At 39.0% G+C, this 27,898-nt stretch overlaps 2 protein-coding genes across 5 annotated transcripts in view; both read right to left on the bottom strand.

Annotated features, from left to right (window-relative positions):
* LOC129718270 (uncharacterized) overlaps nucleotides 1-27,898 on the bottom strand; it is a 42,979-nt gene that overhangs the window by 10,767 nt on the left and 4,314 nt on the right. The window contains exon 2 of one of the 4 annotated variants that reach the window (XM_055668881.1): nucleotides 12,494-12,626. The exons of 2 other annotated variants lie outside the window; for them this stretch is intronic. The gene's annotated coding sequence lies outside the window, so the exon portion shown is untranslated. Of the gene's footprint in view, nucleotides 1-12,493; nucleotides 12,627-17,792; nucleotides 17,898-27,898 lie in introns of those variants that run through there. One more of the 4 variants, XM_055668883.1, reaches the window with a different exon arrangement.
* Nucleotides 550-12,556, bottom strand: LOC129718273 (glycine dehydrogenase (decarboxylating), mitochondrial-like). Its single transcript, XM_055668885.1, has 3 exons — nucleotides 10,502-12,556; nucleotides 731-1,195; nucleotides 550-679 (listed from the first exon to the last, which is right to left on the bottom strand). Exons 1-3 carry the CDS (start codon nucleotides 11,918-11,920, stop codon nucleotides 566-568), a joined length of 1,998 nt encoding a protein of 665 aa, XP_055524860.1. The 5' UTR covers nucleotides 11,921-12,556; the 3' UTR covers nucleotides 550-565.

Below are 27,898 nucleotides of genomic sequence, written 5' to 3'. Positions count from 1 at the left end.
CTTTATCCCTGGTAAGAGTAAACTATAGAGTCCACTATATCCGAAAACAAGTGGCACACGAGAGCTGTGATAGTCCACTATATCCGAAAGCATGCGGCGTACGAGAGATGGAGACGGTCGCAGTAGCAGAACCACACATATCAACCATTATCGTCATCATCATCGTTAGCGTCAACTCACTGCTGATAAGTGGTAGCTTACCGAATTTATTAATGAAAAAATAAAGTGCGTTTAAGTAATTCGTGTAGTTTTCAAAAAAGTGTTAGTTTCTTTTATTCATTGCAACAATCCAAAAGCGAATTGAGTTGCAAGGTATTCGGCATGGCTCATACCTGGAAGCAAACGGGAAATATTATCTCGACCAACCAACTGGCGCGTAACTGCCAATTTTGTGAAACCGTGGTGGAGTGGAGGTAAAATCCAAAATGACCATCAAAAACTGATTTTAGCCGTATTTCAGACGAAAGGTATAATTGAAATATGGAATTACTAGTTGTGAAATATCAACTACAAGTAATTTTGTACAATATGTTATTTATTTTTGGTTTTTCATAATACGAAATAGTTATTCATAATTCGGAACCATGGGTGGACAGGTACAAACAAGGTGTTTATCCCCGTATAAGTCGTCAATTCTTCCAACGGTTGGCCAAACTTTTGTTTCCGGTTTAACGAATGGCTAAAAAGTAACACTATGAGTATCATATAAAATCATATATTGAAGTCTTACCGCTGGGAAAGCACCAAGTTCCTTTGGGTATGGTCGATTCCATTCAGAAGATACAGTTTGTTTCTGTGTATGCGGTGCCATTTTCAATGGGTTGACTCGTATGTCCAAGCGTCCTTCTTCGATATCCTGAATTTCTTTTCGAATTGAAATCATGGCTTCGCAAAAACGATCAAGTTCTTCTTTGTCTTCGGATTCCGTTGGCTCTACCATAAGCGTTCCAGTTACAGGCCATGACATAGTTGGAGCATGAAATCCGTAGTCCATTAATCGTTTTGCGATGTCAACTGCTTCAATATTAGCTGTTTTTTTAAAGTCTCGAACATCAATGATAAACTCATGCGCTACAAGGCTAGTATTTGGATCCGTATATAATGTTTTGAAATGATTTTCTAATCTTTTGGACATATAGTTTGCATTTAAGATAGCCACTTGTGTGGCACGTCTTAATCCGCGACCACCCATTAACTGCGAAAAGAAAAATAGTTTAATTGTATTTCTCGTGAACATTTACCAAAACCCCTCCTCCCCCCTCTCTCTCCACGTGGACATTTTTTTACAATGAAAAGTCGAAAAATGTTTATTTCTGTGGTTTTATTCAATGATTGAACCAAAAAAATGTCAGCAAAAGAATAACAACAATAATTTTAAATCACCCCCAAACCACCTAGACCGCTAAAGCCCTAAATGAAAAAAATCCTGAGCAAAATCATTTCAAATCGCCTGGAAATACGCGAAAATTTAATCGACCATTTTTGAATTGAATGAAACTTTGCACACGTATTTGGCTTAGCAAACTGAGCATTTTTCACAGGTGGAGAGATTTTTTACACCCATGAGTTATATTCTAAAAGGGCGTATGCCTTTTGGTATAGGTTTTATTCGAAGCATTGTAGCCCAGAAGCCGTTGGTTGTATAGAAAAACTGTCTGAGAATGAGTTGTAGCGAATCGAAAATGCATCATGAAAAAAATGTCCACTGTACAAAAAAAAATTTTTTTGACCAAAAAAAATTAAAAATAAACATTAAATTTCAATTTAAAAATAAGAGTTGATTTTTTTAAATTTTTTTTAAAGAAACTTGACGTTAATACGCAACTTTTAAAAAAAAGTCCAGGATGGAGAAATGAAAAATAATTTTTTTATGGTAGATTAATTTTTTTATGAAAATTCTAATTCAAACATTTTTCAGAATATTTGTATTCTGATGATTTTAAAAAATGCAGAGAATCATCTTGAATCAAAAAGCTCTTGGTAGTTAACATTCTAAAGGCATTGGTTTTCGAGTTATTTCTAATTTAAGCTCGAAAAATTATAATTATTTAGGAAAATACGCGTTTTTCTTTATTTGTCCTTGTTTCTCCAGCAAAAACCATACGTTCATTGGAATGCTTGATCAAAAATATACAGTTCATTCTTTGACAACAAAACGATTGGGCGAACGATTCTTAAGAAAAGAGTTAAATGTTCTAAGTGATATAAATATATATAGGAATCAAATATTTATTTTCGAGTTTTATTATCTTAGAAACATATTTTTTTATGACATAGATACTTTGCAGAACTAGTTTCACCTTATATTTTATATACATCATAAGTAAATGATACGTCATCTTTTGAAAACAGCCTCGTTTGTATCTAATTTTCTAAAATCGGAAACAAAAGAGTAATGCTTTTGTGTGGCAGCTATTATTATAGATTTTTTGAAAATATTGGTCCATTCTGTTACTCCTTGTTCATATTCTTCATATGATACCCAACTAAATGACATTTTTTAAGAATTTTATTACTTTTCTGATTAGACCAATCATACAATTCTTTTGCGCTTGTAATGGGATGTTCATGTTCATTAGCTAAACTTGCATTTCCTGCCATTCGTTTTAATATGCCACCAATTGCATCGCATAGGCCTTTACCATGAGAAGTCGCAAAAAAATGCCACTCTGCATCGACGTTATATTTTGTTTTGAACTTGCAGACTTTTTTCTATTTTTTTCTATTTTTATATTGTGAGGCAGCTCCATCAGACATTAATATCGCTTTTTTCAACTCTATTGTTGTTTTCAAAAAGCTCATTTATTTGGCAATGAACACCTGAACCGCAACAATATCATGATGGAGTACTTCCGATATTATGATGAAGCTGATATTCTTAAGTGTTCCAGATTCTGAATAGTAAACAACGAAGGTATGAATGGTGGCTTGACTATTATTCCAATAACTACACGAATCACAAATTGATAAAGACGTATTAAAATGAGCTTGACTGTTCAATATTTTTAATTTTGCAATAACGTTTTCGTTTAATTTGCGTAAGCTTGATGAGCACCGATGATCAGGGAAGGGTTTACAGCATTTGGGCTTGGTGTATTCCATTTTCACTTTATTCATCTTCACAAAATGCAAACTGTTACTAACACATCTGGAGTAGTGCAATCGTATTTATATACGAAAACAGATATTATAGGTAACCCAGTAGTTATTGGTTGCGTACTTTACAAACAGTTATTATTAGTAAACAAGTAGGTAGTGTTGCACGACGAACATATTTTTTTATAAAACATTCGGCAAGGGGGAACGTGTAGGTAGGCTAAGGTTTAGCGCTTGAGTTATTTATCCAATCGTTTTGTTGTCAAAGAATGAACTGTATATTTTTGATCAAGCATTCCAATGAACGTATGGTTTTTGCTGGAGAACCATGGACAAATTAAGAAAAACGTGTATTTTCCGAAATATTATTAATTTTTCGAGCTTAAATTTAAAATAACTCGAAAACCGATGCCTTTAGAATGTTAACTACCAAGAGCTTTTTGATTCAAAATTACTCTCTGCATCTTTTAAAATCATCAGAAAACAAATATTTTGAAAAATGTTTAAATTAGAATTTTTATAAAAAAATAAATCTACCATAAAAAAATTATTTTTCATCTCTCCATCCTGGACTTTTTTTAAAAAGTTGCGTATTAACGTCGAGTTTCTTAAAAAAAAAAAATAAAAAAAAATTCAACTCTATTTTTAAATTGAAATTTAATGTTTATTTTTAATTTTTTTTGGCAAAACATTTTTTTTTGTACAGTGTATATTTTTTATGGTGCATTTTTAATTCCCTACAACTCATTCTCAGACAGTTTTTCTAGTTATACAACCAACGGTTTCTGGGCTACAATGCTTCGAATAAAACCTATGCCAAAAGGCATACGCCTTTTTAGAATGTAACTCATGGGTGTAAAAAATCTCTCCATCTGTGAAAAATGCTCAGTTTGCTAGGCCAAATACGTGTGCAAAGTTTCATTCAAATAAAAAATGGTCGATATTCGACCATAGGTCATTTGGCGCGATCTTGCTCTCCTATCAAAATTCATCCTAAGAGAGCCGATGAATGCACCAAATAAACAGAGAACGCCTTTATAATTCTGAAGAAATCGGAAGAAATATAATCACAAATTATGGCCCCTTATTACACAGAAGACCTGACCAATTTTGGTATTACAGATGGCGAATCGGCTGGATTTTGTACGAGTAGCTCGTCTGTCACTCAGTTGTCACCAGCCAAGTTTCACTCGCGTTCGAATTCTAAAAACGTATGTGAAGGTAAAAAAAATTGAAAATGAAAGTTATTTTATGTTTTCAAACCTTTTCCATACAAAAAAAAACTAAATGTAGTCCAACAAACGAAAATTACTTTAAAAAACAGTCGATACCAAAAACGAAAAAAATTGAATGAAGATTAAATTTACATGTAACTAACAAATGGAAGTCGACTGTCATTTGAACAGTTTTATTTATTTATTCATTTATTTATTTATTTCGTCGTCAATTTCCGAATTAACGTGGGTTTGAAACCAGAAACGTTTAAGTGTATATCTAGTAAAAGACTTAGTCCAAAAAATACTCTCCGGCCACCGAAAGATCCGGAATGACCGTCAAAGAGGACAATTTTAAATACTGGTTCTAGAGCGTCCCGGGTTTATTCTAAAGCCCTTCTTGCTGGACTACTTTACGCGGATTTAAAAAAAAACGTGGTTTTTTTACGCGGATTTTTGAATTAACGCGGTTTTTTTTATGCGGATTTTCGAATTAGCGCGGTTTTTTTTTACGCGGATTTTCGAATTAACGCGGTTTTTTTACGCGGTTTTTTTTACGAGGTACGTATCCCCCGCGTAAAAAACACCTGATTGTTTAAAAATCAGAAATCCGTGAATAGCTAAACAACCCAATTGCGAGGCTAGCGCTACGATCCTACTGACACTAACAGTCTCTCCCGAGCCTACGACAACTGGCTTGTTGTTGACGCACGTCAGTTTTCATTGCTGATATTATTCCTCACCGTGAGAAAGGTATGTCAGTCCACATAAGCGCTGATGATGAATACAGTCAGGTTTTTAGGTATACGTACCTCGTAAAAAATCGCGTAATCCGAAAATCTTTAATTTAATCTTTTCGGTCTAAATAAAGCATCATTACCCATTATTTCCATTGTTAGCCTTTTCTAGACATCAGTTACGTTTTTTAATCATTTTGAGATAGATTCAGTAATCATCTTTTTATTTGAAAGAGGTGTTTTCAGATGTTTCAAGCTACATTTACTAGAGTTTTTATGCATTTAAAATAAACTTGATTTAGTTTTTTCTTAAGTTAGATATTTCTTTCTGGTTAATAGTTGCTCTTTCAAGTTATTAGATACTAATTTGAGATTAATTTTTTAGATGTTTTCCTTGTTTTAGAGGCGTTTCTCTGCTCATTCGGACGAATTTCTATTTAATTTAGAATTCATATTTATTGAGGCCTCTCTGCTGTTTTTCTAGGCATTTCTAGACATTTTGCTGAATTTTGATCATTTCTGACCGTTATGACTTCTAAAAGTTTGAGATATGTTCATGATGATTCTATTTTCATTCTTTGTGTTTGGAGCCATATTTTTTTGGTTTGTTCCTATGCGTGCGATAATATGTATGAAACATTTGGAAAAGTAAAAAAAACCGCCGTAATTCAAAAATCCGCGTAAAAAAACCGCGTTAATTCAAAAATCCGCGTAAAAAACCGCGTTAATTCAAAAAATCCGCGTAAAAAAAGCCTCGTAAAAAATCCGCGTATAAAAAAACCGCGTAAAAAACCTGACTGCATATCATCTGAAAGAGTGTAATTTTCTGAGCAAAACGTGTTTTTGTAAACTTTATATCATTATTCTTCGATTTTTAAATGAAGAATAAAAATTCGCTCTAAATCGCTACAATGACAGTTGGTATATGGGTGAACTGTCATTGTAGCGATTTCGAGTAGTTTTTAATTGTATTTATAAAGCGAAGGACAACGATAGAAAATTGTTGGAAATCACGTTTTGCTTAGAAAATGCAGTTCTCTCAGATGACATAAAAACTGATATAGCTAAACAACCCAATTGTCCTGTACAATTAACAGTTGGCTGCGAAGTCTGTGTATAATAAACAGAAGGTCGAGTTCCGATTCGGAATGTAGTACTGAGACTTTGTTTTGTCTAGTTTAGAAGACAACGAATCACCAGATAAAATTTATCATACCATTCGTCCCACGTCGAATCTGCGTTCGTGCAGTTAGGTTTACTTTCAATTATATTTACTATACTCAAAAAACCTGTGTTTCTGTACTGACTCCAACATGAGTGACCTTTTGCTTCTTCAGATGGCTTGTCACCTTGCGTGTATACCCCAATTAGTTTTGACACTGTATCATCATTAACCCACGATAGATAAATCAAATAAATAAAAAAAAAAAGAAAACGTTCAGCCAGACGACTCGGGCTTCTGTTAGTTGAAAATCAGAACAACTTTAATTTTGGCACAAATTTGATCTGACATAAACTAGTAAACCAGCACTACAAGGGGGATTCATGGGTGCCCGCGCCACCACGGATTAGATATTCGCGGTTCGGCGTGGCATGCAGAAATGCAGAAATGCCGCGAATACAACGTGCCCACACATCATTCGTCTATCGATTTTAAATCGGCGTACGACACAATCGATCGAGACCAGCTATGGCAAATTATGCACGACTACGGATTTCCGGACAAACTAACGCGGTTGGTCAAAGCGACGATGGATCGAGTGGTGTGTGTAGTTCGAGTATCGGGGGCACTTTCGAGTCCCTTCGAAACGCGAAGAGGTTTAAGGCAAGGTGATGGTCTCTCGTGCCTACTGTTTAACATTGCCCTGGAAGGTGTCATTAGAAGAGCGGGGAATAATACGAGTGACAGGATATTTCAATGTGGAAAAAAATTCAACGACGCATTATGGCAGGAAATCGTGAATACTTTGGTCTCCGGAGGACGCTCCAATCGAGTATAATTCGTCGCCGCACCAAGTTAGCCATCTACAAGACGCTGATCAGACCGGTATTCCTCTACGGGTATGGAGACATGGACTATCTTGTCCAACGGACCAACGGACCGGAGGACCAACGCGCCCTTGCGGTCTTCGAGCGGAAAGTGTTGCGTACCATATTCGGTGGACTGCAGATGGAGAACGGAGTGTGAAGAAGGCGGATGAACCACGAACTGCAGGAGCTGCTTGGGGAGCCATCTATCGTCCACACCGCTGAAATTGGCATGTTGCGGTGGGTTAGGCATATTGTAAGGATGTCGGACGACAGCCCGGTAAAGGTGGTTGAAACCAATCCGCCAAAGACTAGACGGAGAGGTGCACAGCGGCCAAGGTGGATCGATCAGGTGGAAGACGACCTGCGGACTCTACGCAGACTGCAGAGCTGGTGAACTGCAGCCATGGACCGAGTGGAATGGAGACAACTCTTACGTACAGCAAAGGCCACACCACGAAATCGTTTTAATATAATTTCGCACTATTGCTTCTTATGAGATGGTACAATAAATTTGGATGTTTTCACAAAGTTCTCCAATATAAAGATGTCAAATTCGTCTATAATTACAAAACTATAAATTGTTAGTTACTATTTTCTCTCAAAAACTCAGTTTTCATACAAATGCAAATAGATTCAACCGATCACAAAAATTGATCTCAGTGAATCGGAAAAACATCAATTTCCGAAAAATTCTGCGTATTGTCAAGCTACAACATTGAATATTTTAGGAAAATCAGGACAAATGCTAGAATATGAAAAATAAATCAGGGCATGTCCTGTTGAATCAGGACGGATGGTATCCCTAGCTTCTGTACATAATAAAGCCTCTCGGAATAGTGTTGACCAAAACTGACAGACCCTTTTTATCCGGGTTATTCGCGTTGAAAGATGTTTTAAAGGCTGTTCGCCCCTACGTGAACTATCATATGTAATTGTCAAAATGTGCGTGATGACAAAAGCAAAAATATTTCCTTCCTTCTTTTTCGCACCCAAAAACAAAACAAATAGGGTAGGGAACGGCTTAAGAAGTAGCGCCTATTCTAATCTGTCGAAGAAAACAGGCCTCAAACTCCTGCATTTTGATCAATATCGACAATTTAAATGAGGGAAACGAAAACTTTGATTGTCTAGCTGTTTTACGAATATAAGAAATACCGTTAATCACAAAGAAATCTGTGAACAATTGCAATTAAAACAAATCGACCTATATTGCAGCCAATCAGGAGCCACTTCGGGTGCTGAAAAAAAACGCCTGCAAAACAGATGGAAACTGCTTAAAATAGGTTCGGGGTGATTGGAATAGTGTCCCTCGATTGGTAACTTTGATTGATGATTGTTAAAGTTTGCTAACTTAGTTTTACAATCTGAAAACAAGTTCTGACAGAGAAAACGATAGAGAACAGATTGATATACTACTGTTTGAGTTTCACCCAACACATTTCGAGTATTTCGTCTAAATACACAGGCGGTTCCTAAAGCTGCTTAGAATATGTTCCCTACCCTATCAGCAACACTGTCAACGCCAATTCGTAAAAATAAAGTCCATCGGAGTAGTGTTGACCGAACATGACTGAGTAGTGTTGACCGAAATTGACAGAGACCCTTTCTATTTGTAAAATAGCACGATATTGGAACAAAAGTTTTAGCGACATTTATTTACTTCCCCAAGACTAGTAAAGCTTAATCGTGCTCTTACAAATACGAACGAGTGATTTTTGAAACCCGTTTATGTAAAATGTTGCAAAATGCATTGTTTTATCAATATGTTTAAAGAAGTTTACAATGTATTTTTGCTGAAAATTAAGATAGAACTGGTATCCAAAGAAGCACCGCATGCCAAAAAAGCTTCGAATGACGACATTTTTATATTTTACCATTATTTACCGGTTTATGCAGGTCCAAAAATTCTAATATCATCCGCAGATACGTACGTATTAAGGTTGCTACATGCAACCATTAAGTGTGTTTATGTGGACTGCTAATTCAACTAACAAAGCAAGTTAATATTGATTTTCCCATTAAAATAAATAAGTCCCTCTTATAACAAAATTGGCCAGAAAGATGCCCCACGAAACTTCTCTAGGGAATTTAAGTGGTGATATTTGGCAAAAAGCAAAAAGCAAAGCCTTGGCACAACATGGTGATATTTGGCAGGAGGAGCAAAATTCGGGTGAGTAGAGCAGTAAGCGTGTAAAAGAAAGAGTAAAATCACATTACACGCAAGCACGATTAAAATGATAATAAGCCACTTCTTACTAGCGGTATTGCCAATAGAATTGCGGGTAAAGCAGACGCCCGGGCATACACACTTAACTTATCTCCGTAAACTTCCCAACAGCTGATCGAGCTCGGCGAAATTTTTAACAAATGTCAGCAATATATTCCGAAGAACATTCAGCAAATATATAGATTTACCGTAAACCAGCATGTATTGACATTTTGTTTGCTGATGTTCTTGAATATTTTGCCGAAAACTTGTAGAACATTTCGCTGAATTTATCAGCTGTTGAGTTCTCGGCAATAAAATCTAAGTGTGTATCTTAGATCAACGATTCTGGTCGCAGTGAGGAATTCCGTGCAAAAAAAAGTGTGAAACCCTTAAAGTAAATTTGACGCGAACCACGATCAACATGGCACGAGCCAGGATCAAAATTTCGCTAGCACTAAAACTCATATCATGAATATGTACTAGACATCAGGTGTTTTCAAAGTCAACAAATATAATCGTTTATAGTTGCTCTTTCAGTTCGATTCAAATTTTAGTTGAAAAGTTTTGCAGTTTTAAAAAAAAATCTTTCATTCCTAAGGTGCCATCAGAAACAATGAGACAGGTGCGGACCACGATCAATCACCATATTGCGTTCTATAATTTATGTATTTAACGTCATATACATACAGGCGACATACATACATACACACACGTACACACAAACACACACACGAACAGACATTGCTCAGTTCGTCGAGCTGAATCGAATGGTATATACGATTTGGCCCTCTGGGCCTCGGATGTGTTTTTCGATTGATTCCATAACCTTTGTTTTGGTATGACAAGGGTGAAAGGCATTTATGAAATAAACTTTGTATCACAATATCCGATAAATAGATTTGTAGCTTGTTTGCATTCGGCATTGTTTTTTTGTGCATGTTAAAGACAATGTTTAAACTATTCCTGGTCATCATTGCTTAGTACCAGCGTTGTAGGTATCAAGTTTCTATCTTGTTCTGTCTATAGATATTTTTATGAACGTATCTGGTGTTTTGATGTGAAACCTAGCTCGAGAAACCCCATTTGGAATAGATGACTTGAAGTCCATTTTCTTAAGTTATAACACATTTTCAAGATACGTGGTCGCTTTTCTATACTGTGAAGCGCAGTAACGCGGGCCGGGTATAGGCAAGTTAAATGTAATTCTGACTTACCTTGATATATGCCCAAGATATTGGCAGTATAGATGAGCTTCCGTACGGTGCTGCACTCACAACTCCGAAACTTGTGTTTTCACTTCCCGATAATGGATATACAACAGGATGGGTAGGTAAAAACGGTGCCAAATGTGATTTGACTCCTATCGGACCCATTCCAGGACCACCTCCGCCATGGGGGATACAAAAGGTCTTGTGGAGATTTAAATGTGAAACATCACTACCAAAATCTCCTGGCCGACAAAGTCCGACTTGTGCATTCATATTTGCACCATCCAGGTATACTTGTCCACCATATTTATGAACTAGTTCACACACGTCAACAACATTGTCCTCAAAAATTCCATTAGTTGAGGGATATGTTATCATAACACAGGATAAATTATCCGAGTGTTGCTGGACTTTCTCCTTTAAATGAGCTATATCGATGGTTCCGTTGTTGTGATTTACTCTGATCGCTTGAACTTTCATGCCAGCCATTTGTGCGGATGAAGGATTCGTACCGTGAGCACTTATGGGAATCAAGCAAATATTCCGTCTATTTTCACCTCGAGATTCGTGGTAGCTTCGGATTGCTCTGAGACCTGCATATTCACCTTGAGCTCCACTATTAGGCTGAAAAGAAAACTTGTCGTAGCCTGTTATTTCGCATAAATCTTTTTCTAATTCAGTTAACATTTGTTTGTAACCTTTGGCTTGTTCCACCGGGACAAATGGATGAATTGCTGTAAAGTGTCTAAATGAGCATGGAATCATTTCTGTGGTGGAGTTTAGCTTCATCGTACAAAATCCTAATGAAATCATTGAATGTACCAACGAAATATCTTTATTCTCTAATTGTTTCATATAGCGAACCATGCGTGATTCACTGTGGTGCTTATTAAAAATTGGGTGCGTCAGAAACGGCGATGTTCTTTTGAACTGAGTCTTATGAATTGACATATTCATTACAGTAGGATCAGCTAATGTCGAGTCAATGTCTGAGCAATTGAATATCCATAACAGATCGGAAATATCGGAAGTTTTAACTGTTTCGTCTAAAGATATACCTATAGAATTATCGCTGAAATATCGCAGATTGATTTTCTTTGCTTCGGCTCTAGCTTTCACTTCTGTTGTACTCATGCCATGTGCAACAATATGTAGTGTATCGAAAAAGTTTTTGTTCAATTGCTCATGACCTGCTTTTTTAAGTCCAGCATTGACAGTTAGAGCACAATTATGGACTCTGTTGGATATGCCTTTTAGACCTTCTGGACCATGGTAAATTGCATACATGGCTGACATATTTGCCAAAAGTGCTTGTGCAGTACATATGTTACTAGTTGCTTTATCCCTTCGAATATGTTGCTCTCTAGTTTGAAGTGCGAGACGGTATGCGTCCTGTCCATCCATATCTCTAGTGACTCCAATCATTCTACCAGGAATTAGTCTGGTTAGTTTTTGTCTGCAAGCAAAAAAAGCAGCATGTGGTCCGCCATAACCCAGAGGCACACCAAATCGTTGTGCAGATCCTACAGCAATATCTGCTCCAAACTCCGCTGGTGGTCTTAGTAGGGTTAGAGCAAGTAAGTCTGTGGCCACAACAACTAAGGTACCATTTTTTTACAATCAGCAGATACTTGTTCAAAATCTTGTACATCTCCGAATGTATCAGGATATTGGAGTAAAATACCAGATATTTCATGATCAGCAAAATCTATTTCTTTGACTGAGCCAACTAATGTTTCTACGCCGAAAGCTTCTAGACGCGTTTTGACTACTGACACAGTTTGTGGATGCAATTTACGAGAGATGAATATTTTTTTTCGTTTGTTGTAGCGATGACAAAGACTCATTGCTTCAGCGGCCGCGGTTCCTTCATCCAGAAGTGAAGCGTTTGCTATTTCCAACCCAGTTAAATCTGTAATCAATGTTTGGAAATTTAACAAAGACTCTAGGCGACCCTGACTTATTTCAGGCTGATAGGGAGTGTACTGAGTTGTCCATCCTGGATTTTCAAAAATATTACGTTGTATTGGATGAGGAACTAAGCAGTTATAATACCCCATGCCAATGTATGATCTCCAAACTTCATTTTTGTTGGCTATTGCTCGGATTCTGTCAATCAGTTCGTGTTCATCTGCAATTAAACAAAAGAGAACAATTCATAAACGAATATTGGGTAAGGAACGGCTTAAGCAGTAGCGCCTATTTTAATCAGTCGAAGAAAAGAGGCCTCAAACTTCTGAATTTTGATCAATATCGACAATTTCAATTACGGAAACGATAACCTTGATTGTCTAGCTGTCTAACGAATATAAGAAATACCGGTAATCACAAAGAAATCTGTGAACAATCAACAATCGAAACAAATCGACCTATATTGCAGCCATTCAGGAGCCACTTCGGGTGCTGAAAAAAAAACGCCTGCAAAACTTATGGAAACTGCTTTTTTAATAGGGGGGATGTTTTGTGATGAATTCATTATTTACTAATATTTATTCAGAATATGACATATCATCACTATTATGGAAACTGCTTAAAATAGGTTCGGGGTGATTGGAAGAGTGTCCCTCGATTGGTAACTTTAGTTGATTATTGTTAAAGTTTGCTAACTTAGTTTCATAATCTGAAAACCAGTTCAGACAGAGAAAAAGATAGAGAACAGATTGATATACTTCTGTTTGAATTTCACTTTACATATTTCGAGTATTTCGCCTCAATACACAGGCGGTTCCTAAAGCTGCTTAGAAGATGTTCCCAATCCTATTATATTTCAATTAAAAAAAATTAAGAGGAAAAATTACTATTTTCTCAATAAGTATGGTTGCAGTATTGGCACTAAACTTTACTCAATGTGTATCCAAAATAGTTTGGTATGGCAATGTTACATTTATCTCCTGCAGAAGAATCATCTCGAAAAATCGTATCACTCATCAGCTGCATACACAATTAGTACAAAATGGTTTGCATATTCTCTAACCGTGTTTTTTTCACAACATTTATGTGACACGACACAATACAACAGAATGTTTACGGCGCCAGTTAATTTTAGTATCTCAAAAACTAAAAGTATTTTTTTTATCCCTGCTGCCGACTACGAGCTGAATTTAATTCTAGTCTAGTCTAGTCTACACTAACACAGCCAGTACTTGAAAGGATCCTGGAAAATGATATCCACCATTTAAAAAAAATGATTTCCATACATTTTTCTTGTCAACGGCCAGGCCTACTGTGTAGCGCAATATAATACAATGTAATCTAAGAACGGGGGCAATCCGTACCAACCGTTCCGTATGTAAGAAGTCATATAATTCGTTGGGAGTGCCAAAGCTAAGAAAGTACACTCCTTTGTTGACCAATCTCCTGGGATGGAATATAGGTATTTCCTCCTCATGTTCGGGTTTCAAAACCAAGGATATAGCGCCTTTACTCGCTTCAACTGTTACGGTTGGAACTTGAGTACTAACTCTAGTCTTAGCATTTTCAGCTTATGGTTATAGCGCCATTACTCGCTCTTTGGAAAAAATATGAATTAGTAAACAGCAAAAAAAAACCGCCTAGGATACAAACAAAGTTTGATCGATTAATTATAACCAAAAATGATCGAAAGTAGTGCTGTTTTGAACAATCTACTTTTAAAAAAAATTACATCCACATTTTTACATTCATTTAGACTCTACATGTCTGCTGTATGAAGAGTTTTGCTCCAAGTATATCAAAATGGTTGGTGAACTTTCGCTTGCTCTAAAACACATGACACTTTTTTAAAGTCATGAGAATCTAGATCACGGCTCTCAAAAAAATGATGGAAGAAGGCTTTGAAATAGTTGGATTCGCTGATGATATTGTGATTATTGTTCGTGGCAAGTATGATGATATCATCGCAAACCGAATGCAAATTTCCTAGAACATTATTTTCTCGTGGTGCGATAGGGAAGGCTTAAACGTAAATCATTCAAAAACCACTATTGTCCCATTTACACGTAGGAAAAAGATTATGCGTAATGATATTAGGCTAAACGGTGAGCTTCTCTCACTTAAATAACGTCAAATACCTTGGAGTAACTCTTAGCTTAGCTTAGCTTAGCTTAGCTTAGGTAGACTGCCCGTAGTTGCACTCCGTGATTAGTCGAACCAACAAAATTGCAAAATGAACCAGATGAATAGTGCTTGGGACTAGCATTACATTCTCATTGTGCAATTTTCATTAGTTCACAATTGATCAAAGAACTGTTAAAGAACTGACCAATAACGACGCCGGCCACGACCAAAGAGCTGTACTACTTGGGAAGGAAAAGGGTTATGATGCTGTTTTATTTAGAGACCGCGGGTACCACTGCATCTCTACGAGCATCACAAGATAGGAATTGTATTATAAGCTCTGGTCACATTTTAATAAATAATGCCATGTTTTACGCAGAATTTTAGCATCACAAAGCCTATTACGCTAAAAAAATACCTATTGAGCAAAGCTAACTTGCAAGCAAGATATGCCACGCGAAATATTTAAGGTCTGTACGTATTCGACGACACTCACTTGCATTTGGAATTGTTCAAGCCAATTTCATAAAAAGTATCTCCGTGAATACTGCCATGCCATAGTAGTACTGTAGTACCTACTCACAAAAAACACACCATTTTATCAAAAAAAAAAAACACCTTAAATGTAGACCTTTACAAAGCAGACAATCCACACGCCCAAAACGTTAGCCGTACTAGTCAGGACTGAATTTGAACTTTGTAAATGAAATAAAACTGAACCAAAACTTAACTGAAGCTGAACTTTAGCTAAATAAAAACCTGAAATTTAACTAAACTAGAACTAAATTGAATCTGACCTGAAACCTAGCTGAGCCGAGCTGGACTGAACTGAGAATTATAAAATTCATAACGAATGAATGAACCTTTCCAGTAAGCAGCTGTAAATTATTTTGTCATTACATTTACATTTGCATTTTTTCAAATGTACCTATTAATGTTAGCCAAACTACGCCTTACTTTAAATTTTGTTTTCAGTACTTCTTCAAACGATGCTGGAAAGGTGCAGTTTCAACATAGCACGAAATACTCTAACTTCATGTACATTGAACATAGTTAAAGTGAAATAAGAAGTAAAAAGGAACGCTCTCACCAGTTTTAGGACTAGGTATTTATATCCTTCTCATATTCGACCCCTTTGTTTTTATCGACAGAAAGCTGGAATCCAAATTTAGTGTTTCTTCGGTTGCCGCCTCCAACCTCTTTTCTGGTCTTTGCGAAATCAAAACACACCGGAACAACAACGGATTTCATCCAATGAACGTAGACACATCCCTTTTTCGGATACAAAATTTATAACTTACAGAAACTAGGAAAAAATGAAAATATTTCGACGAGAAACATTTTCACGTCTGTTCTTGATCACAACTTGCTTCGATCCATCACTACGAGCTGAATTTAATTCTAAAATTAAAACTAACATGTTTTTTAATTACTGGTTGTTTGTTTACTGGGTATCTTGATGTGACACTGAGCCAGGAAATTATGGAAGGCTTGTATTCCTCGGGTCCTGTCGGATTCGTGCGGAGTCTGGTTACTGGTTCCAAATCGGAGATCTAAGTGTGTTCTTGCCGTTTGTTGGATGTAGGCGGAAGAGATGGGACTAGAGTGGGGCATGGATGGATTTTAGGAAACCGTATATAAGGGACATGTAGGGTAGGTCAAGGCTCGCCAAGACATCACGAACAGGAGCAGCCGGTTGCCTACCTCCGACCTGAAGGGAAGCTATTAATTTAGACCTGGCGTCACGGTGTACAAGGCATGATCAAACAACATGCTCCATGTCGTGATAACCTTCACCACAGGCACAGATACCACTTTCTCCGAGCCCGACGGAGATGCACATCAAATCTATAGTGATTGGACATAAGCCGAGACATCACGCAAATGAAATCTGGACCTACATCCAACCCCTTGAACCACAAGTTCGTCGGGTATAATTTAATGTAATCACCTTCCCAGTTCCCCTTTAGTCCTAGAATTTTGCCAACTGATGATCGCATTCTGACGTACAAGTGAAAGAAATTCATTAAAGGCAATTGGTCTTTCATTAATTTCGCCGTTAGTTGCGCCCACCTTAACCAAAGAGTCCGCTTTCTCATTGCCTGGTATCGAGCAGTGAGAAGGGACCCACACTAAAGTAATCTGAGAAGATTTTTCGGATAAAGCACTAAAATGTTCCCTTTTTTTCCTCAGGAAATACGTAGAGTGCTCAACATCGTTTATGGATCGGAGAGCCTCAATGGAACTGAGACTGTCCGTAAAGATGAAATAAAGGTCCGTGGGCATTTTTTCGATAATCCCTAGGGTGTGCTGCATTGCAGCTAATTCTGTGCTTATGGGAAACGGTCGAATTGTTATTGAAGATACCGAAGCCAGTGGACCCATCGAGAAGTGATCCGTCAGTGTAGAACATATTGTCGCAGTTGAAGTGTCGATATTTCTTGAAAAAAATTTTAAGGACCTGCTGCACGCGTATGTAATCCGGGATTCCACGAGTTTCTTCTATCATGGATGTATCGAAAAACACAGTGGAATCAAAAGTATTTGATAAGTTGACACGATTTGGAATATTCGAAGAATGGGTCATATTTTGTGACATGTGATTTGTAAGTATTCTCTTTGTTCCTCTTGGAACCACTCAGGGCGAAACAAATCAAGACGAGGAAGATTATCACCAAGTGGCTTTTCCGTTAAATTATCAGTGTTAAAGATATGTTCATTGCATTCACAAATCTATTTATTCATTTAAAATTACAATCTTGGAGGGGCTTTGTTAGGAAAGTATAGTTATGGATTTACGAACCGCTTTTTTTGCACCGATGACGCTGCGACCACCCTAGTGGCCGACTGGACAAGGATAGCTGCTGACATCCTGAGACTGGTAGAGTTGTTGTCCACGGTTGTTGCAGCGTGAGTGCTGCCGTTTTCCTTTAGACGTTACCGGTTGACGGCGCCTGGCCATGCAGCTCGACTGGCATAATCTCGCCAAGGTTCAGACGGGCGATCTGTCCGAAGCGATCCCAGATGTTCTATGCGGTCCGGACGGAAAATCTCCCCTTCAGGCGTCACCAGGCGAGGCGACTGACGTACGTTCCGGTGATTCGATCGGAGTAGCTTCCGCAGGCGGGGATACTGACCAGAATGGCTCCAGCTTTTAATTAATTTCACTTCACTTTATCAGTTACCAGACGCTGGTAATGACGACGACGGCTAATCGATCCAGAGCAGTGTTTTTCGGGTCACTTCAAATTGTAAAAGAGAGCTGTCCTCGGTCCGTCCAAGGCATTATATACCGTGATGTCTGTGTTGGGCAGAGTTGACGTCTTCGCCGGATTTGACAACTCGTACGTGAAATGCGCCCCACTTGCTGATGATCGATATTTACGGTCGAGGAATGGGAAAATGACAAATAGGGACCAAGGGGGTTTGGGTATTTTTATACGAGAAATTCAAATTGTAATTTGTCTAGAGTATAACAGTTACTTCAAATGAGCAAGAATTATTCTAATAATAAATAAAAAGGTGTATCAATTTAATCTACGGTATTTGAATGCCTATATTGAAATACTAGGAAACGAATATGGCTCTTTATTTTCTAAATTAAGTTTTGTAGCCTAACTGGAGGTTACAATCTTCCCCGAGCCGATATAAAAAAATGCTATAGTATTTTTTTTTAAACCATGAGCCTACTTCTCTCAAGGTTACGTTTCAACAAAAAGAGGTGATTTTTCCCGGAGGAACTTCCTCTTTCCGTTGACTAAACCTTAACAGTGAGATACAGGATTCAATTTTATATTTACGCTGTTAATAGAGATCTACTTATTAATTACGCTAATACGCTTCATCTACTATTTGTCCTTCTATTCCTAAAGTTATGTTTCGACAAGAAGCGGTGATTTTTCCCGAAGGATCTTCCTTTTCATGTCGGCCAATCTTTGGAAGAGAGACATGTAAGGATTGATGGGCCTACTGCTTCCAACGATACGTCTCAATAAAAAGTGGTGATTATTCCCGTAGGATCTTCCGCTTTATATTGGCCAAATGTTGAGAGTGAGACTCGCCACCAGGGATAGCTTTTTGTGGGCCTGCTGCTTCTAAGAACACGCTACGATATGAAGCGGTGATTTTTCCAGGAGGTTCTTCCTCTTCATATCGGCCAGTCCTCAGGAGTGAGACTCGCCACTTGGGAATTATATTGCCATAGGGTTTTGTAGGCTTACTGCTTCTAAAGATATGCTACAACATGAAGCGGTGATTTTTCCCGAAGGGTCTTGTTACCGTTTCGCAACTCTTGCCCTACAATGCCCATGTAGGAAAGTGCAAGCAAGGGAATAAGTAGTGTAGTGTAGTAGATACGATCTTGATGTATTTTTGTTTATGTTTAGGTTGGGCATGCGTTTATTTGTAATTATGTTCTATTATGTTGGTTAAAATACTTTCTTATCTATTAAATGTTAAAAAAAGTCAGAGTGTTAAAATAGTTAAATGTAGGGACTGAAATTTATATTCAAGCTCCAGTGAACAATAACGTCATAAATAATTAGAAACAATTTGTACTAAAATCTGAAAATACAATCCTGCTGATGCACCGCACGAAATCTGCTGCACTATGCACGGAGAGAGTTGCAGATAGAGATGCTGATAGGTGGTAGAAAAGCTTGGGAGCCGGATACTGTCTTCTTGACCTGACCGGCGACGAGTAAAGACGTGATTACTGGGTGAAGACCCCACAAACGAGAACCAATTCTATACGAAGGAAGGCCATTGAAGTGAAATTTAGCACCAAAAAATTAGTGAGCCGGTTAACAAAAATAAGTCAGGACCTGTTAATATAGTCTGGCTGAATCCAGGCGGAAAAGCCACCGACCGGACCCCCGGTTTGACGCAGCTTGTGAGGTCGTAGTCATCCTGGACAGGAACCACGACGGGCTGTTGTCCCCTCCACCAACGGCATCGCGACTAGCATCGCGACGAGCATTGCGGCGGCCATCGCGACGAGCACCGTGCAGAGCAGCAGCGGTTCCGCTAGAGCAACCAGCGCAGGCCACGTGCCTCCCCCACATTCGGACAAGCAGAGTGAGTGGTTTAACATAAAAACTAGTAAAAATATAAATTGGTTGAATTCTTGGTTCCGAAGTAGACCCGGAGCCGACCCTGAGGACCTTTGAGTCTCTCACGGCCGACAGGGAGTAAAGAAAAGAGGTCTTGGGAACCCAACCCCAAACAGCCCCCAGAGGAACGACAAGGGACTAGGGGCTTTGGCAAAAGCCCTTCAGGCTGAGCAGTAACAGTCTTCCTCTTCATATTGGCCAATCTTCAGGAGTGAGACTCGCCACATTTTCTAAAAATTGGGATATGTTAAATGGGCCTGCTGCTTTCAAAGTTATGTCGCAACATGAAGCGGTGATTTTTCCCGAAGGATCTTCCTCTTCATGTTGGCTAAACTTTGAGAGTGAGACTCGCCACCTTCTTAAGTGAATATTTTCATGCTTTGAAATTGGGTGATTTAGCTATCAGAGTTCGTCAAAAAAAAGAATACATTTTGCAGCCCCACCAACTGAATTTCTATCAACAACCGAAGATTTACTGCCAACTTTCCGAAGGCAAAACTATTTATTTAATCATAAAGTTTCTGTATACATTCACTAGCAATTGTGTTTGCTTGGATTGAAGAAATATAATTATTAACCTTCCATTCCTGTCCATTCATCGGTACCAACTCCATTCACGTTATTCATTCATACGCATCATTCACACTAGAATTATGCTACAAGTTTTAAAATTCTAGGGCGCCCTAACGTAATAGTTCTTATAATTAACTTTGCTACCGTCGCAACAACATTTTATTCTGCTCGAGACTTGTTTTTAATGATGCGCACGCTCTAAACGGGGAGCGTTCACAAAGCTGCACGAATTTTTCGTGTTGTTTGCTGACGTTTGTTTATTTTGACAACTGTCAGACGGTGTGCGTTATTCAGTGGCAGGAAGGCTGAATGATCTCGTGGTAAGTATAATTCTTGCGCCATATTTGTCCTTTTTCTTTATTTTTAGCATGGGCGCAACTACGGAAAATTTCTAGGGGGGGCTAGTTTTCATACACTTCATTTAAAAAAAAATAGGAAAAAGAGTTACAATGCGCCTATTTAAAAACGCATAAAGTAGTGTCGTAACAGAATACAAAATCACTTGAAATGGGAAAAAATCTCTGAAGATGTATTGAACATCTTGACCATCTCTTTCAGCTGACACTGATTCGATATTGAGGCGAACTAGGTCTGGTAAACGGCTGGGCAGTGCGTACCAGCAGTACACCCGTGCTAGTCGGCATAAAATAGATCCCAGTGTGGTCCAAGGCATAATGCCATATTCTTAGCTGCTCGCGTAGAGACATCAAGGTCGTCATTGGGTACATGAACGCTCAGGTCGGTAGGGAAAACATATATAAGCCGGTGATTAGCCCGCACAGCCTGCACACCGTCACGAACGACAACGGCCAGGGATGCGTCAACTTCGCAGCTTCCCGCAGACTGGCAGTCCGAAGAACCACGAAACCACCTGGAGATCACCTGACCAACGTACAACAAACCAAATTGACCATGTTCTCATCGACGGCTCTTTTTTCTCAGACATACAAACGTACGCACCACTTGTGGTGGGGGTATTGGTATGACCACTTCGATCGAGTCTAGTGCGACGAAGTAAAAAATTGACGATGTAGCTGATACGACCGGTAGTTCTCTACGGAATCGATACATCAACGCTTCTGGCCTCAACGCTCTTGGAGTTTTCGAGCAGAAAGTGCTGCGGACTATCTATTGTGGAGTACAGACAGACGACGGATAATGGCGACAGTGCATGAACCATGAGCTGCACGCGCTGGTTGGAGAGAACTCCGTTGCACAGCTGGCGAAAGTCAATAGGTCGCGGTGGGCCGGTCGCGTCGTAAGGATGCCGGACGATGATCCTGTGAAATCACTTCTCTTCAGCATCCCTGTGGCACATCTGTTCAACTGAAGAACCAAAATGAGACAAAATCTCTTTATTTTAAGTATCGACATCTAGCGGTGGAGAGAACGCATTTTACACTCGAAATTTTATTACGCTTATATTCCATTCATTCAACAAAAGGACTGGATGAGCTCTCACCGCTTTTTCGCCGAGAGAATCTTTTGTTCTCCCTTGTACTGGTATAGCGAGGGTGCCTTTTCATGATAATCGTACAGTATCACCCGCATACGTGCAACGGTTTTTATGTAGATATATTTTTAATGAACTTCATTGTCATAAGCAGTGCTGTGTATAGCGCGTCTGATATGCATTACTTGCAATGTTTGATAAGCAAACGGTCCGAGAAAAAAATATTGTCGTTGGTCAAGAAATTTAGTTTCCAAGTCCAACGAAAATATTCAAGTAAATCAACTCACAGGTTAAAATAGTTTCAACAGTCGCGAGGTGTACGATCCAAGAAAATTTGTTAAACAATGTTTAAATGGTTGAAAGGTTTTTAGTTCAATTTGTTCTATTGACGTTGATTGTGAATTGTTACTGAATTTCCGCTTTAAAAATCTCTTGAATGCGGTCCTGTCTTAACTTGATTTTGATAGATTCAACTATTCAAGATCACCTTTTTGCCTGGTCATTGAACCAAAAAAAAAAATTTTATTGTGCATGTTCAAACTATTGGAGCGAACTGTTCGAACGATGCACTGTAAAAACAATGTAGGATGGAACAGCAAAAAATGAGTACGAAAGCTTGGGCACCGATTTGCTGCAGAGTTTTGTTCGAAGTTGCATATCTGTTCTGTGCCTGTGGACTAGGGGGCGCAGCGTGCGCGATGGCTCGGCCAGATCGAAAGAGACTTGCGGGTGATGAGACGTCTGAGGAACTGGCGAAACACAGCCCAAAACCGAGCAGCACGAGCCACGTCCTTGATACAGCACGAGCCACCACTGCACTCTTCTTATTAGTAAGGTAAGTAAGAGAGCTAGGTTTGAGAATCGATCCTGGGCACAGTACTAGTTCTCAGCCAATGAATGATCACTTCTCAATTTGTGTTGATTTTGATGCTCTGATAGGAAGTATGGGATGTATTTATATTGACTACAATTATACTCTGGGAATTTCTAGGGGGGGGCTTAAAACTTGCTAGGGGGGGTTGTAGCCCCCCTTAGCCCCCCTGAGTTGCGCCCATGATTTTTAGGTTTATCGGAAGCTGATAAGTCAAAATAAATTAAGCAATTTTAGGTTTATCGGAAGCTGATAAGTGAAAATAAATTAAGCAATATGTTGTTGCTAAACTTGAGTGATTTTTTTTCAACCGGGTTTGAGGTGGGAAGCTGTCCAAATGCCTATGTTTTTGCCAGCTAAATCCTCAAGCTCATAGGACGAGGTCCCAATCTTGGCTTTTACCGTGCATGGGATATATTGACGGCCATATTTGGCATTATAATGCTCCACAGCATTCGAATGCTTCATATTTTTACGATACACTCGTTGCCCATTCGTGAAGGGCTTCGCAAACTTCCTACTCCTGAGGTTGTATTGCTCGCGTGTGTTTTCGTGGGATTTAGCTAAGTTTTTTCGGACCATGTCGTAGATTTGGCCAAAAGTTTGTTTACGTTTTTCTTCCTTTTCTTCTGCGGAAAGCTGTCCGTGTTTTTGGAGGCTGTGATCTGAACCGCACTCGGAAAGTTCGTGACCGTGAATAATGAAAAACGGCGTGAGACCGGTCGCCGAGTGAACCGTCGTGTTAGAACGCTGATCATCCTTTACATACGATCGAATCGCAGTGTTAATGGTGCGATTAACTCGTTCAACAGGATTCGCCTGTGAGTGATATCGGGAGTTCAGCCAGTGTTTTATTTTGAATCGATCAACCAGTGCTTTAAGCTCTTTCGAGGTGAACGTCGTACCATTATCGGAAATAATTATTTCTGGCACGGAGTTTCGATAGAACCACTGATCTTTCAAAATGCTACACATGACTGAACTGTCCAATTTTCTCACAGGCTGAATCATAACCCATTTTGAGAAATAATCGGAGATTACCAACATATGCTCATTTCCTTTTCGGCTGCGTGGGAGCGGGCCGACGAAGTCGATAGAAATTATTTGCCAAGGGCTTTTTGCACAGCGCATTTGTCCCATTTCAGGTGTTACCGTGACAAATGGTGGCTTTATTTCCTTGCAGGTTTGGCAAGTCTGTATGTACGAACGAATATCGGCTCTCATTCTAGGCCAATAATAGCGTTTTTGGATTCGAGCTAGGGTTTTATCAAAGCCTATGTGCATGTTTTCATGATTAAGTTGAATAATGTTGGGAATTTCATCGGGATGTGGAACGAGCTTCCACTCAAAACGACAGTCGTACGGTTCATCTTTAGCGGTTATGAATTTGTATAATATTTCATTTTCCACCTTGAAATTCGCGTACTTATCTGGTTGTTTGGAAACTTTTCGCTTCAAAGAATCGTACCAGCAAAAAGTAGTGGACGATTGGACCATTGCAACACTACGTGATAGTGCATCAGGAACCACATTATCTTTTCCTTTACGAAGCACAACCGTCATGTCATACTGTTGCAGGTCCAAGCTCCATCTGCTGCACCTCGATCCCACCTTCCATTTAGTGTTCAATATATGAGTCAACGCGGAAGAATCGGTGATAAGTGTAAAGTGATACCCTTCAATATATCCGCGAAACGCGTCTATCGCGAGTATCGCCGCAAGCGCTTCTTTTTCGGCCGCGTGATAATTACGTTGTGGTGTAGTTAGTTTGTGTGAAAAATATGCGATAACTTTTTCGCCGTCTTGCTGTTGGGTAAGTATTCCAGCTACAGCTACATCACTAGCATCGGTTTGTATTGTAAATTCTTCCTGGAAGTCGGGACTGCTCAATATCGGAGCGGATATGAGAAACTCTTGAATAGCATAAAATGCTTTTTCAGCTTCATCATTCCATTTGATTATTTTGTTCGATGATTTTAATAAATCTGTCAAAGCTGCGGTTGTACCGCTAAAGTCGGGTATAAATCTTCGGTAATAGTTAGCCATCCCTAGGAATCTTCTAAGTTTGGTGATGGTATTGGGTCTCTCGTATTCTACTATCGGTTTTATCTTGTCAGGATTAGTACGAAGACCCTCCGTACTTAGAAGATACCCTAGGAATGAAACTTCCGCAACTCCGAACTTAGATTTCTCTAAATTTATGCAGAGATTCGCTTCGGCAAGATGACGAGCAATCTCGCGCAAAAGTTGCATGTGGTGCTCAAACGTCTCAGTGACTACAATAATGTCGTCAAGATATACGAAGACGAAAGGTTCCAGCGCCCCATGACCCAGGACTTTATCCATAAGCCTGGCCAATGTAGCTGGGCTGTTCATTAATCCGAAAGGCATGCGGGTGTACTGAAAGAGCCCCTTGCCTTGAACGCTAAAAGCTGTATATTTTCGGGAAGACTTTTCTAGCGGCACTTGCAAAAATGCTTCGGACAAGTCTATAGTCGAGAGGTATCTGGCCTTAGGAAGCTGGCCCAAAATTCGACAAGGGTGAGGTAGAGGATACGCGTACGGTGCGATCATTGATTTTTCGTGCGTCGAGGCACAAGCGAACTTTGTTAGGTTTTATAACTGGTACACAGTTGAGGGACCAATCAGAATAACTGCGTTCAATTATCCCTGCCTTTAGTAATCTTTGCAACTCTTCGGCAACTAAAGCTTGGGTTTTTGGAGACATCACGTAGGGAAATTGTCGGACTGGGGGTTTATTTTTCCACTCGTCCTGGATTTCAATCCTATGTTCGGCCAGAGAAGTTAATGATAACTGACCTTGGCGAGCGGGGAGAAAAAACTTTTTAATTTCAGTTATTTCTTTTTCTTCCGTTTTGGTCAAAACGGTGGGTGGTTGCGGGTTAATCATGGTTTCGTCAGCAATCTCGATTGAGTTACAACTTTGCACGGTGGGGTGAATGTTGAATTTATTCCAAAAGTCCATTCCGCACTCGCAACTTATAGTTAAATCCGAAACTACTATTGTGGGAATAATTTTGATATTATTATTCACAGAAAAAGGTAAGTCTATCTGACCCAATATATTCAATTGATCTCCATTGGCCGTTCGTAACACTATAGGTGTGCGTAACGACTGTAATTATTTTGAATTAAGATTATAATAAAGTGAGCTGCTAATAATAGTTAAATTCCTTCCGCTGTCAAGTAATGCGCGGATTTTTATTCCATAAATTTCAACGGTAATATAGGGTCTGTTATCATCATCGATTGGGTAAGAAATCGAAATTACACTAGGGTCTTTAGCATAAAGTTCATCAGTGGCTGGTTTAAATATGGTAAGTATTTTTTTATTTTCAGGGCACGCGTTTAACGGTTTGAGTTCAGCAAACGGCGATTTTCGTTCGCTGATAATAAGTTTTTTATGCAGTATGGACAGTTGTTAGTAGGATAACCTCTGTAGCCACACTTTTCGCATACCACGCCTCTAGGCAGTCTGCATTGACTAATTTGATGACCATATTTGCCACAGTTATAGCAGTGGTGATTAGAAGGCGGGCAGTGAGTATCGATGAGATGTTCCAAAGTGAGTTGAGCTCTGGTTTGGCCTGAGTTAGGAATTGATTGTGAGGTTGGGTTTGATTGAGCGTGCAAAGTTTCCGCGGGGTTGTTTCTTACCGATTGTGGTTCGGTTTCTGAAGGTTTTCGGTTAGTTCGCTGGTTAGAATTTTTCTTATTCTTTGACTCAGAAGTGTCCAGTGAATGAACCGTTCTTTCGTCTCCGAAAACTTTGTTATAAGCGGGATACAATAAGGCATCGACTTTCTTTGCAGCTGAAATTTAGGTAGCTAAGTCCGTAATGCTGACGAAGGTTAACTGTTTTTTGTACTCTAGTCTCATATTTTGTTCCAATATTTTTAGTTTTTCGTACTCGCTGAGTTGCACACTCATGGTTCGAAAAAGCTTTTCCATCTCATAGTAAAACTCATGAAATGATTCGTTTTTATTCTGATTACGGCGATAATTTTTTTCTTTATAAGCGCATCTAAATCAGGATGCATAAACGTACGTTTTAGCTCCCACACTAGATGCTGCCAATTAAAAAGAAGCCCAGAAGTACGCGTTGTCATGTACCATTTGAGAGCTGCACCAGTGGAAAGGTGCACCGCTGATTCAAACAGTTCCATTTCGCTGGTTTGTTCGGCCAACGTTAAAGCCTGTACTAATTCAAGGAATTCGTTCAGCTTCAAACCTTGATCTTCACCATCGTACTTTCTTACAGACCATTTGGAAACAGGTAAACTTCTCCTACTTTGATGTGTCTGTGGAACTTGATTGATTGGAGTTTGTATTGGGTTGGGAAATGGATTAAAGTTGGCTTGAGAGGTATTCGACTGAGAGACAGGGTTCACGTTGCCCATGCTCATGAAACTTGTTCTTCCAGCTGTCGCTGAGAATGTTGGGTAGTTATGAGATGGCCAAGGTTGTGGCGGCTAATACAGATTAGCCGCGGGATAATTATGAAATCTGTTTGGAATACTCGTGATGGGAGCTGTACTCGTGATGGGAGCTGAGCTCGTGATGGGAGCTGAGACAGTAGCGTTAGCTTGAGGGTGAGTAGCCAACATCGGATTGCTGTGTACTGACATTGAAGACAAATCACCAGCATCAGTATCGAAAAGCGTTTGGTTGAGAGAACTGTGGCCTAAATTTGTGGAACAACGTGTCGTATGGGGACGACTAAAGTCTTGCGTATGAAACGGTTCCGTTTGGGAACAAATGTCTTTTCCAATGGCTTTTCGCGTAACCTCTCTTTCTAGTTCCTTGATTCGACGTTGTAAATCGCTAATCAGGTTTAGAATTCTGGGATTTATGTCTGGGTTATCTTCGTCAGTCGGGTTGATGTCGGCTAATGGTTCATCATCCACCGAACCTTCGTTTTGAACTTGGGTATCAACCTCACAAAGTTCTAAATAAAAACTGTTTAATCTAATAACACATCTACTAAGCAAAGAATTTAAAATTTCAATTACATCTTGTTCTTGAGCATGACGTACCAAATGATATAACTTATGAGCTAGATGCAAAAGTCTGGATTTGCATTTCGCTTTCGTAAATTTATCTCCACTGATAACGAGATTAGAAATTTCCCGTAACTTCTCCTCACAGGATTCTACTTCTTGGTCTAGATCGACGTTAAGATCGGCATTAATAAACTTTTTATCTACTCTTTCAGTTTTTATATGTTCTCGAAGGCTTCGCCGCCTCCAGCTAAAAGAAGGGTCGTCATTAATAATAATGTTTCGTATTGAGAGCTCAAATAAAAGCTCGTCTTCTAGTAAGTGGTCCACGTGTATGTC

Source organism: Wyeomyia smithii, chromosome 1, assembly GCF_029784165.1.
Source record: "Wyeomyia smithii strain HCP4-BCI-WySm-NY-G18 chromosome 1, ASM2978416v1, whole genome shotgun sequence".
Lineage (NCBI taxonomy): Eukaryota > Metazoa > Arthropoda > Insecta > Diptera > Culicidae > Wyeomyia > Wyeomyia smithii.
This window is presented reverse-complemented; position numbering and strand designations above follow the sequence as displayed.